At 34.0% G+C, this 12,190-nt stretch overlaps 1 protein-coding gene across 5 annotated transcripts in view; it reads right to left on the bottom strand.

The window, feature by feature from the left end:
• Positions 1-12,190, bottom strand: part of snu (ABC-type transporter snustorr) — a 216,476-nt gene that overhangs the window by 18,131 nt on the left and 186,155 nt on the right. For all 5 annotated transcript variants that reach the window (XM_074173311.1, XM_074173312.1, XM_074173313.1 and 2 more), the window contains 2 exons: positions 7,011-7,325; positions 4,064-4,265 (listed from right to left, as the gene is read on the bottom strand). In XM_074173311.1, the coding sequence (XP_074029412.1) occupies positions 4,064-4,265; positions 7,011-7,325 (517 nt within the window). The remainder of the gene's footprint in view (positions 1-4,063; positions 4,266-7,010; positions 7,326-12,190) is intronic.

The raw sequence follows: 12,190 nt of genomic DNA, 5'->3' as shown, positions 1-12,190 counted from the left end.
TGTTAACGTACGGAGCCATCGCATGGGCACCGAACGTTCTACAAGCAAGAGGCTTGTTTAAACATCACAGATGCCATGAGAACAACACCAACCGCGACAATGAAATTAATTACTGGTCTGAACCCTCTGGACCTGTACCTTAAGGAGGTTACGTTGATGACCATGTTATGATTGCCCACGGCTGGTGTGAACCTCGAAATAGGAATGGGTCAATTGAGGCTAAGTCTATGACGATAAGCGTCTATTGCGCAGCCTCTGTCGCAGGCAGCCAGTGATGCAATTGAACCCAGGTTCGTGTTCAATAAACCCTACAAAATACAAATGAAAGAAAACATAGAATCAGATGCTACAAATGCAATACGCATATATACGAACGGCTCAAAAACCGAAGAAGGTTCAGGGTGTGGGGTTTACTCCAGATCACTAAGCCTAATGATTAAGTAGGGAATGGAAAAAAATACCAACGTGGTTCAAACAAAACTGGCTGTCATATCAATCGCCATAAAAGAAATAACCAGGAAAGGAGTTTCTGGCAAAAACATAACAATCTGCACTAATAGTGGACAATCCATATTAGCCTCGAACAGACAACGTGTTACCTCAGAGCTAGTACCAGAGTGCCACCAAGATTTATCCAAAGCCTAGGTAGATAATAACATTATCCTGAGTTGGGTTGAAGGACACGACAGGAGTAAAGGCCCACGCATTGCCCACTCTTTAGCTAAGCAAGCGGCTGGACTAAGACTTTTAGGACCCAGTGACACCTACGGCTTGATGACTTCGACAATTGCGGAACTAGCCAAACATCACACTTATGCTCAATCCCTAAAGAGATGGGATGGAATCAAAGGATGCAGTCTTGCCAGGATCAGTATGGGCGACCTTGGGAAGCTGGAAAAAATATGTGGCGATGACCAGTGTCCACTAGCCCCATAATATGGGGCATAATATGGGACAACTTTTCGGGAGGATGTACAATGGGTCACATGTGGCCTAAGTGCTGTGGGCCTATACTCACCCTCCCTACTCTACAGATAAAGGAGTAAGAAGTGAGAATTTCATAGTCGTAGAATTTATGTATGAGTCAATTTTTGTTCAACAGATATACGTGAACATATTATGGTAATGATAAAGAAAGGGGTTTAATTGGCATATACTAGTAGCATATTGTCAATTATCATATGGATTTATTGTAACAGGAAAGAGTTTTTTGCCCTTGTACTTCACCATTTTCAAATGGTGAAAAAATGTGAAAAACTTCCAAACAAAGGAAGAAAGTAGTTAACTTCAAAATAAACACGATCCATCCATTCTGTGGCAGTTTGGAATTTTATTTTTAAATATCTATTTTCTCAGTATATAGTATCACTTCTTGAAACAGTTTTCAAACATATTTTGGTTTCATCAGATGTGTTCGACTTCATAAAAAAAACAGTAAATTTTTGCCAAAATTGTGAACCTGTGTAAATTTTCATGAATTCTGTCATTTATAGGAAATATTTACGATGTTAAAGATACCTTTGGACTTGTGCTGAATGTAAATATAGTAAACTAATTATTATTCCCGCCATAAAATGTATTGTTATGATCTCACTAGTGAAAGATAATTGATAATCTATCCCACAAATATACGCAATAATTTTTTGTCGTATTGATAATGTCCACAAATATAGTTGAAGTTTATAGATATTATTACCAGATAGTTTTGCTGACAATGATATTTGCATAATTACAGCTTTGCGAAACTTGTCCTCATAAATAAAAAAATATTTTAATGGCTCAACCAAACTCATGACGTTCTGAAAACAGGAAGTGACAACAAATTTTTTAATTTATTTTTATCATAAAATGTCGACACTCAATCCATTATTCAGTGACTAACATTTATATATCTTCATCCAATATGATGACGAAAATTATTCAAAAAATTATCATTATCACTGAATTTGTTTCCTAGAAGTAGTTGAGTAGGTGGCAAAAAGGTAAAAACTGCTTATTTTGTTTCTTACATTATATTCTGAAGATGATTGAAATTTAGTTTTCTCTATCGAAACAGAAATTGCTGATTTCAATTGTTTCATTTCAGAAAAAATTAAAATATTTTTCTCCATCTATGCTGAACTTTCAACAAGAAATATTTATCAACAATATTTCAAAAATATCACGTTTGACCCTGAAAACTTCACTTTGGACCGCCGGTCCAGTTTGACCTTCCAAATAACGGATTATTAAATAATACTTTCACAACAATAAGTTTGAAAGAATTTTTGTGAAATAAGCTAATATTCGTTTTTTGAGTTTTGCACCATGCAACATCTTCAGGCAGTGATCGCCTCAAATAGAAGAACCCTGCTAAAATGCATATATGACCCAAAAAAAGATTTCTCGCAAAGACAATCGAATATATTAACTACATCTGGAAGGATTGATAGTATTTTAATGACGTATCCAAAAAAATATGTCGTTTGAAATAAAAATTGAAAATATTGTTTTGCCCTTTATTTGGGAGCCATTGGACTTCCCCATTTCTTCCAAGTATCTGGAAAACACATCAGTCTCATGCTTTGTGTTTTTCATAACACTCATTCCAACCAATCTAGTTCCCTGTAATACTATCAATGATAATAAATAAATTGTTCCACCAGGATGGACAGTGTTATTCATTTTCAATAAATAACTGATCAGTGTATTAACTTCCCATACTAGTCTTTTCAGGTTACTTGCTGGACATAATTTGAGTTGTTCATGAATTGTTTGCCTCACATCTGCAAAAATGACGAGCTGTCTCCATTAGTTATCCGTATCCGTTAGTTGCAGCTGAGTTCTCACTTGTAAGGCCCATTGAACAGTGCCCACTGAGCTTTATTTGAGAAATTCTGTAGTTTTCTATTCGAACAGTCCCTTTGTACAGATGTGAACGTGTGTGTTCTCGAGTATATTTTTCCAGTATTCTTTATGTTTATTATTGTTCAACTTCCCAATTTGACACCAAACATAACTGGTTCAGGGCCTATATACAGGGCTTTTCATGATGAGCGTTAATTAGCCGTTTCTGACAAACTAAAGCGGCGTTGTCGCTTCTACTATAAAGTAGCGGCTTCTTTGATTTTTCAAATGGAACACTCCGTATATACATATTATTATATTATCGTATCATACATATTATGATTCATTATCACTTTGTCAACAAATTCATATACTATTTTCCTATACCTATCTATTACCGTTTAGAAGATATAAATTAATTTCGATATTTTTTTTACCAAACATGAACTTTTCTAAATGCTGATAATCTTGAACTCCCTTGCACTAAAACGATCAAATTTGAAATGGAGTGGAGTGATACTATGAGAATCTTCACTCCGAGTCATATTTTCATTTGCCTCATACAGGGTCTTCAAAAAATGCAGATATTTTGATCTCATGAAAAAATGAGTGGAACTCAATTTTTTCAAATGGAACACCCTGTATATTTCAACATTTTTGAGCTCTACATCCAATTTTAGAATAACTTTGTTCAGATAACACTATTTTTATTTTGAACCGGAGATCACTCACCATACAAACTAATAGGCTCTGTTAAGAAGCTGGGTTTATTTGGCCGAGTGTGAATATGTGTGAGCCACAATAAACCCTTGCGGGTTGCGGTGGAGGGTCGTATAGACCCACTCACTTTGGACCTAACCTAACCATCTTAGTGAACTAACTAGATCAGATAAATCCAAAACAAACACTTTTCCCAAACACCAGAACGGCGAGTTTGTCGAGAAGACGCCAACTTGGCTGGGAAACGTGTGTCGAGAAGAGTGTTGCAGATTTGGTGTTTGGGAAGAGTGCTTGATTTGGATTCATTCTGAGCTAGAGGTTCTAGTTCTAGCTTTCATCAGATCAGACGAGTTTCTAAAAAGGTCAAACAAGTTTCGTTAGAAGTTAGGGAACTGTCGATTATTTCTCCTTTATTCATGTAAAGTTGCATAAGAGGTCTGAAAGACCCTTTTCACCTTCGTACTAAATTCCCCATTAATTACAATGGTAGACACACTTAAAAAAATAATTTGCTTACCGTGTGTGCTTGTCTAGCTTCTTCAATGTAATGTGTCGTGATGATAACAGTCTTATTGCCATCTTTCGTTATCTGTACGAGGTGATTCCATATACTTTGCCTCAACAAAGGATCCACACCTACTGTCGGTTCATCGAGAATAAGGAGTTCGGGGTCGTGCATTAGAGCTACTGCGAAAGAAACCCTTCGTTGTTGACCACCACTGAAAAAATAACGTTCATTGCACTGAGAATGATTCTAGTTTAGTATGGAATGATTTTCTGTTATCCGAGGTGAAAAACAGAAAAAACAGTTCATTTTTGTGAGTGGACTGTATTCAATCATAATCGGTACTTCTATAGTTTCGTTATTTCTTTGAACGTATTCAACAATATTAATTTCACTATACAGAATACAATGAAGATTACATATCCAAGTTTCTTTTGCAAGTAGGTTGTGATAGTGGAAGACGGTTATCTGTTGTTGACATTTTGAAAAAAATTGGGCAACGGATTGAATATCAGAGTAGTTGTGGCTAAACATAACAACAGTTCGTCCAAAACTCAATTCAATAACAACAAATAATAGTAATAATAATAAACGCCTTTCATTGTTATTCGAGACAGTACACGAATGGTTTATTCATAGACAGTTGGCGAAGTCTAGCTCAAAGCTATTCTATTTATATACTAATAAATTGACTGACAAACTTTGAATAAATAAAAGAACGTAAAATGAAAGAAAGAATACATTATAGATTGTGAATTATGGGTGCATACATAGCTGAAAATACAAATTATGATAAATTGAAATGAAGAATGAGCTTAAATATGCTTACTGCTTACCATGTAAATGAGGCTTCAATTTATATTTGAACTTATTTATATTATATAATTTGAATTCATCAGACAAAGTATTGTATATTTTGAAGGCATTGAAGACATAACACCTTTGAAAAAATGCAGTTTTATGCTGAAGGTAGATTTGTGTCTGATACTTTGTGAATGTACTTTGAATCGAGAAATGAATCTATTGATCAATGCTGGAGGGTAAGGATCATTCAAAAGTTTGTGAGTAAAAGTACCCATGTGGAGCTGCCTTCTATTGTACATATTGAGGTGCATTCAACAATTATGTGAAATATGTTTATAATTTATGATACCATAATTCAGTCTTGCGCAGCTATTTTGCTCTTTTTGTGTTCTATCCTTATCGACTTTTGTCAGGCATGGTCCATAAAGGAAATCACAATAGTTGAAGTGACAAGTGATTCACACAACGTTCGCTTCATTTCGAAGTTGACAATATGACGATTACTGTAAATAAGTTTCAGAAATTTACCAATAAGATATTTTATTAGCTAAGAAAAACGCATGTCTGTATCTAATACCTAAACCAAGTTTTCTGTCTGTATTACAGATTTATAATGGAGTATTATTCTTTAAGAAGTTCATATTATTTTCATACCGAAATAAAACAATTTGGATTTTTCAGAATTGAGTTTCAAGTTGTGTTGTTCTGATGATGTAGCTGGAAGAAAGCTGATAATTCAAAAATCTGCAAAGGATTTAGGATTATTTTTTTTGGGAGAGATATGCCAACAGAGCCCTTCCTAGGAAAATATGATGTTTCAATACAGCAATTTATTATATAGGCATTATATCAATCTATGGAAGGACTGCAATATTTCAGTCATATATTTCATATATTTGTAACTGAACACAAGAATAGTTCTCACTCTTGACAAATCAAACAATCAAAGGTATCACATAATCTTCCCCCCAAAAATTATACATTAAAATGACTTTGAATTTGAACCCCTTTATTTCAGTCGAGAATTCAGATGTCACTTAAATAATGTACAGAGTATTTCCTGTTTGCGGTGAAAAAATGTATGGCCGTGTTGAGGAGCTAATTTTATGAAGAAAAGTTCATTAAACGTACATCAGAAAATGCATTGTTTCCAAGATACACGGTGTTGAACTTTTTCAATAGATTCCTTTTCCGTATCAATATTGTAAATATCCGTTGTCACAAAAATAAATGTAACTTGACAATGGCAATCATCATAAACTAATAATTGTTTGGCTTTTTTAATGCAGAGCACACTAATTCTCCAAATATGTTTTTTTTTCTAGAAAACAAAGACAGTTATGAAAATGAAACAAAGGATGTGTTACCCAACACAAAATTAAATGATGAAAAGTAAAACTGGAACTTCTGTCGTGGAATATATCAAAATTGTAGTTTTTCTTTATGTCCTGAAGACGCCAACTTGATTGACGAAACGAGAAGAGGAGATGATTTCATTTTTGGTGACTGAGAAAAGTGCTTATTTTGGACAATATTGAATGTTAGTGTCGTTCATTTTTTGGTCGATATTGTTGGATAAACTGAATTCCTATCTGTATCTGGACTCGAAATTTGTATCTGAGCAGGGCTTGTTACCGAAAATCACAGTGTCAAATCTCACCAAAATCGAATACAGTTTTAATCATATGCATTGTTTTTGCATAAAATTACCTGGGGAAATGCCCTTACATTTTTACCGCAATTAGGAAACACCCGGTATACCTCACTGAAGTTGTGTTTCTCGAATTCAATTACTATGTTCATGAGAACAGTTTCAATCTATTTGGAAAGAGAATTGAACTATTTTCATCACTATATTTTCACAGAAAATACACTATAAAAATACAATTTTGTATATTTTCCACGATAGTTTTATATTTGTTGACTAGTTTCGGTCATTACACTATTTTCAAAACAATAGTGTATTCTCAGTGAACATTGAATTTTCACAAAAAAAAAACAATCATATCAAGGAAAATCAGTACATGGAAAATTCAAGTGGATCATATCAAAATAAATGATAATTGTAGGTCTTCACCGTCATCGATAAAAAAGTGTCGCTTTTGTAGCGCTATCTTTGGTGAAATGTATGCCACCGAGTGTTGCTTGAACTTACCTCAGATTCTTAACCATACGATTTTGACTAGGTAAATCCAAAAAGTTCAACAGAAACTGCAGTCTTTCATAGATTTCTTTGGACTCCATACCAAAAATCCATCCGAAATACATCATCGTTTCTTTGATGGTAAATTCTCCGTAGAGGGCTATCTCCTGGGGCATGTACCCGACTCGTTTTCCGGGCACACCGGATCCTTTCTTTCCGGGTTTTCCGCCCAGCACAAAAATTTCTCCGGTGTTGAGTCGCCTTCTGCCGACGATGCAAGAGAGAAGCGTGGTTTTTCCACATCCTGATGCACCCAGTAAACCGTATCTGAAAGAGAAAGTGAATAACTCTCAATTCGATTGATGTAATTGATGTTACATGAATTCGGGCAGGTATTATACTGAGAAATGTTTCAGACATGTTGTGTTCTTGCAATTGGGAAAAACTCAGTGATGCGTTCACTGATGTTACAAATTACAGTGGCCGAGAATCCATTTTTTTCAATGAAGATACGGGTACTATGCAGTATTCATAACTTTTACACATGACTAGATGAACAGGATGAACATTTTTAGTACTTTTTGATGAAAAAGCTAATTGTGTGATATCACTCGTCACCCATGAACACTACCTACTTTTACTAGGAAAGAAGAGTCTTGCGATACCTTGTTTAATTGGTCTTCTCCAATCATCTATCTAGTACTGGTTCATTTTTGAAAATCAGAACAGCAGTAATTGAGATAAATAGAATTATTAGGAAATTGGACAATACCTGAGAATAACTTAACATACCTTGGATGGTACTACTTTCTAAGAGGGCTTTTTCTTTCGTGTCTAAAAGTTATTTCTTCGAATATAATCTACACATCTTTGTAAAAATATGTTTTGAATTTCATTGCTTCCTTCTTTTCTTTGGAAAATTCCCACATTTTTTGTACAAAGATGGAGAAGTAGAAAGCCAAAATCTTTATCTCCCAAATATAGTTGGGAGAATTCGTCAGAAAGTTTCAGATTACTAGTTGTGTATCTAGATTAGAAACATCGAAAAGAAAACCTAGGTTATATGTAGTTTGTTTGGTCTCTTCAGCACCACTGAAAACCGTTTGAGAAACATAAATTTTACTCCTACAAAAATGATCCATATAGAAGATTGCAAAACATACTCAGATTCGTTACAATACGTTATTGGTCTGACATAAACCTACATGTATTTCTAGAAGGTCACATAGTCTGTGAAAGGTTTTTGGAAGAAAGTTTAACTGGACCTCTGTACCTGAATATGTTGCAAAATCGTATTGATGAAAAATTTTAGAATTTCATCGTCTTCTAGAACAATATGCAGTCTTCAACTTCCTCTTCACATATGCATCCAAAACTATAGACGGAGTCGGATCAGCTTTCACTATCGCAGGTTTTCAAGCTTCGTACAAACTACCAAGAGAAAGCACGGTATTTACTGGAGAAACATACGCTACATGGAAAGCCTTGAAGTACATAAATATTTGAAAAATGGAAAATGCCTCATTATAACAGATTCCATGAGTGCTCTTCTGGCAATGAATCAATCAAACACCCAAAATCCCATTATACTTTCCATAAAACGAGAGCTTCATGTACTCAAACAAAAGCAAGCAGTAATCAGATTCATGTGAGTCCCATCTCAAGTGGGCATCCCAGGTAATGAAAGAGCAGATCAATTGGCGAAAGCAGCCATATCAAATCCATTGACTTATACTAAACCCAAAAATATTTCTACAAACAAGAGATCATCAACAATTGGCAACATCAGTGGTACAATTACACCTCTAAGCTAGCAGAGTATATGAATTAAGTTTAAACATCATATACTAATTGAATTATTTGTATTATGCCGTTGCTAATAACCCTAGCGGTTGATGCGCAACTTTCTTTAAAATAAAACAAAAAAATAGTTCAGAAAAATTAGTGTTCAACTGAAGTAACATCTGAAAAAGATGTGCACTATGACGTGTTGGTTCGATGGATGGTTCAAATTGGTGAATAGATAGAAATGGTCCCTAAGAATGGCCTACCAGATCAACTGATATGACACTCAATTTTTCGAGGGGATTTGTGAAATTTGATGTATAAGTTATACATCCATGGTCGGTTCCAGAACTCATAGATAGAATAAGAGGTGCTTTCAACGAGATTACCCTAGAAACATTCCAATGAATTTATAAACACACTCTATTATTGTCAGGAAGTGAATGGGAACATTTAGTAGGATAAACTGGGATGACTTTCCAATTAAATTTTCTTTTGAGTTATGATATTTATTGTTTGTTTGTAGTTTCTTAAACGTAATGTAAAACTGTTAATCACTCAGAAATGGCTGGTTTCATTTGGAAAAAATGAGAAGTGTTCGACTGAAAGACCTATCAAACGAGACATTACAATTTAATTTATTTTTCTGTTTATTCATAAACAACAGAACGTGGCGATAATTCATGTTGACTGATCTACAGAAATGTAAGTGAACAAAACGGGTCAAAGTTTTTTTAGAGATTAAATAATGAAAAACAAGGTACTTGAATATAATCAAAATGTTACCGTAGACTTTCTGATAAATTGCGTCAGCAATATCATTCAAAATATCATTCTTTGCGATATTACTGATTATAATAAAGGACTGACCCAAATTAAGTGCCATTCATTTTGTTGGAATAAAAAAAAAGTTTCAAAAAGTAATCTCATTAATATGGAGAATACCAAAAGAGGAATCAAGATTTCAACGTATTTTTGAATTATTCAGCAAAAGTTCAAATGAAGATAAAACATATTTCAGAAATAAATCACAGAAAAAGAGAGAAATACAAAAACTACTCAGTAGTATCGTTCACCAACAAGAAAGAGCTCTAAAATAATCAAAAATCAATTAGTACCCACAGAAGATTGTTAACAGACCCTAAATATGAAAGGACACAAAAAATATTGCTTCATTGCTACAGATGAAAACATTTCATGATTCTATTAGGGGTTTCTCGAGATTTGATTCAAATCTTAAAAGTGTTTTATAACTTTTGTAGTTAGCATACACATGGCAATCAAACGTCCAACATGATTAATCAAAATGAGCTCAAACCTTTTTGAATAAATTGAAACTTTCTGTAGTAAGCTACTCTGTTATCATAATAGATGTTCATTCGAAATTCTTTTTACCAAATATTTAATTTCTCGTACAACGACGGCTGAACTTAATGACTACTGGTCTCTAGGTTTCATTGATTTTTGGGATTCTTTCCCAGTCTATATATCGAAATAATACCAAATGGATTGGAATTACCCTCATCAAAGCCATGAATAACAAGGTAATTATAGTTTCATTGAATTTTCGATCCATTAACTCTTGCAGTCAATGCTGCAGACATTATTATTATTAACATTTTCATTATTACTTCATTCCGTACAGCCCCATGCATGTTGTTTTCAAAAAAATATATGTTATCCCTGATTTCCTGAAGTACGTTCTGGAATTGTTCAGAGCTTATCAACACGGTATTTGAGTTGTATCACAATAACGAAACATTCGGGTATTTCGAAAAAATATTACACAGTTATACCCATGTAAATATGAATGAGAAAAAATCCAACTGAGCACTGATAAACAAAAAATTTCACAACTAATATAGGGACGGTCAGGAACCACTTATTCAGCCCAGCGAATCGTCATCATATAACACCTGGGATGAAAAGTCCATGGCCTAAGAAAGACAACGCATTTTTTTGTTCAAAATTGGCTTCATTCATCAACGTGATCTCCATTAAGAGCCACACAATCATTCTAGCCCTACTACATATAACATTTCTATAGAACATACCAAACACTAAGACTTGTAAACCATGGTATATCAAATTCAAGATCTTGACACTTCCCTCAGCTTCAATATATTATAACTTGATTCATGTGAAAACACACAGACATAAGTACCGGATGAATGGAGATAACCATAACTATTCCACAAGGACCAGATCTCATTTAGCAATTCCTCACACCAGGTTGACATCCACCCAGTTGATAGGAATTAAATGATTCAATTCCCTTCCACAACCACTGAAAGATGCCCCATTAGCTAAATTCAAACTAGTACTCAAGCATCACCTCCTTCAAACCGCCTATTATGATATTATATCTGAATTTCAGTACTCATCATGTTGACTTTTATATATACCTCAGGTTTACCATTTTTATATGTAATTAATTTTTATTAATGATTATTGTCTGTTAGGTCTATGTTATATTCGTAAGGAAGATATTTATTTACAAGACATATGTACCTAGTGTGTCTATACATGTTCTATTATTTGACAAATTGTGTTACTTTTATTTGTTCACTGTGATATTTTACATTTATACATTTTTACTTTTTGAATCTATTATATGTGACGTATGTATTTATATGCACTTCTGTGTAATGACATACGACCATCTTTGAAGTCAGCAAACCAACCTTTAATTATTGTTTCTGATGAAGCGAAGTCCTTATAACACTTTTCAAGGTATTGCTTAGCTAGAACGGTTTTTTCCCATCAAAAAGCAGTGTAAAATTAAAACACAAAATTGTTTTTGATCCATTGTTTTGAGAATAATAAAAGTAGTGTCATTCTTCCCACAATAACTCACAAGCTGATGGGTGGAATATCATGAAATTTCAACGGCTCTCTTTTGAAGTTTAATACTAACTGAAGAGCTATAAATGCAATGAGACTAGCGCTATCTATATTTTAGGCTCGAGACTGTTCAGGCCATGTAGTACATTTTCTTCGCTAAATAATCAATAGACAATTGGCACTAATTTTCTACCAGCTCTTCCAGCAGTACCTACAGTGTAATAGATCTGACTGTATGTTTCAAACGCACCGGTGAAAACAAATAGTGTAAATTCCGCCTAACGACAAAGTTTCAAGATGTCGATTGCAGGATCGTGTTGAAAAGTATACGAATATTTGAAAACGAGTTAACATATCATGAAGAAAAGGGTGGCGTTATTGATCACTTACTGAGATGACATTGCCATTTTGACTGATTTATAATATTTGAGTTGATGTATGTCTTGAAATAACCACTTAAATTAACCTTATTTTTTATATTCCATAAAGTTGTCACATCCATTCATAATTGGATTATCATTCTTCACTAGAAATTGGAGAAGTCCTAAAAATGTTCAGTGATT

Source organism: Leptinotarsa decemlineata, unplaced genomic scaffold, assembly GCF_025532065.1.
Source record: "Leptinotarsa decemlineata unplaced genomic scaffold, Ldec_3_MD MMD2_tig00000218_RagTag_RagTag, whole genome shotgun sequence".
Classification (NCBI taxonomy): domain Eukaryota; kingdom Metazoa; phylum Arthropoda; class Insecta; order Coleoptera; family Chrysomelidae; genus Leptinotarsa; species Leptinotarsa decemlineata.
This window is presented reverse-complemented; position numbering and strand designations above follow the sequence as displayed.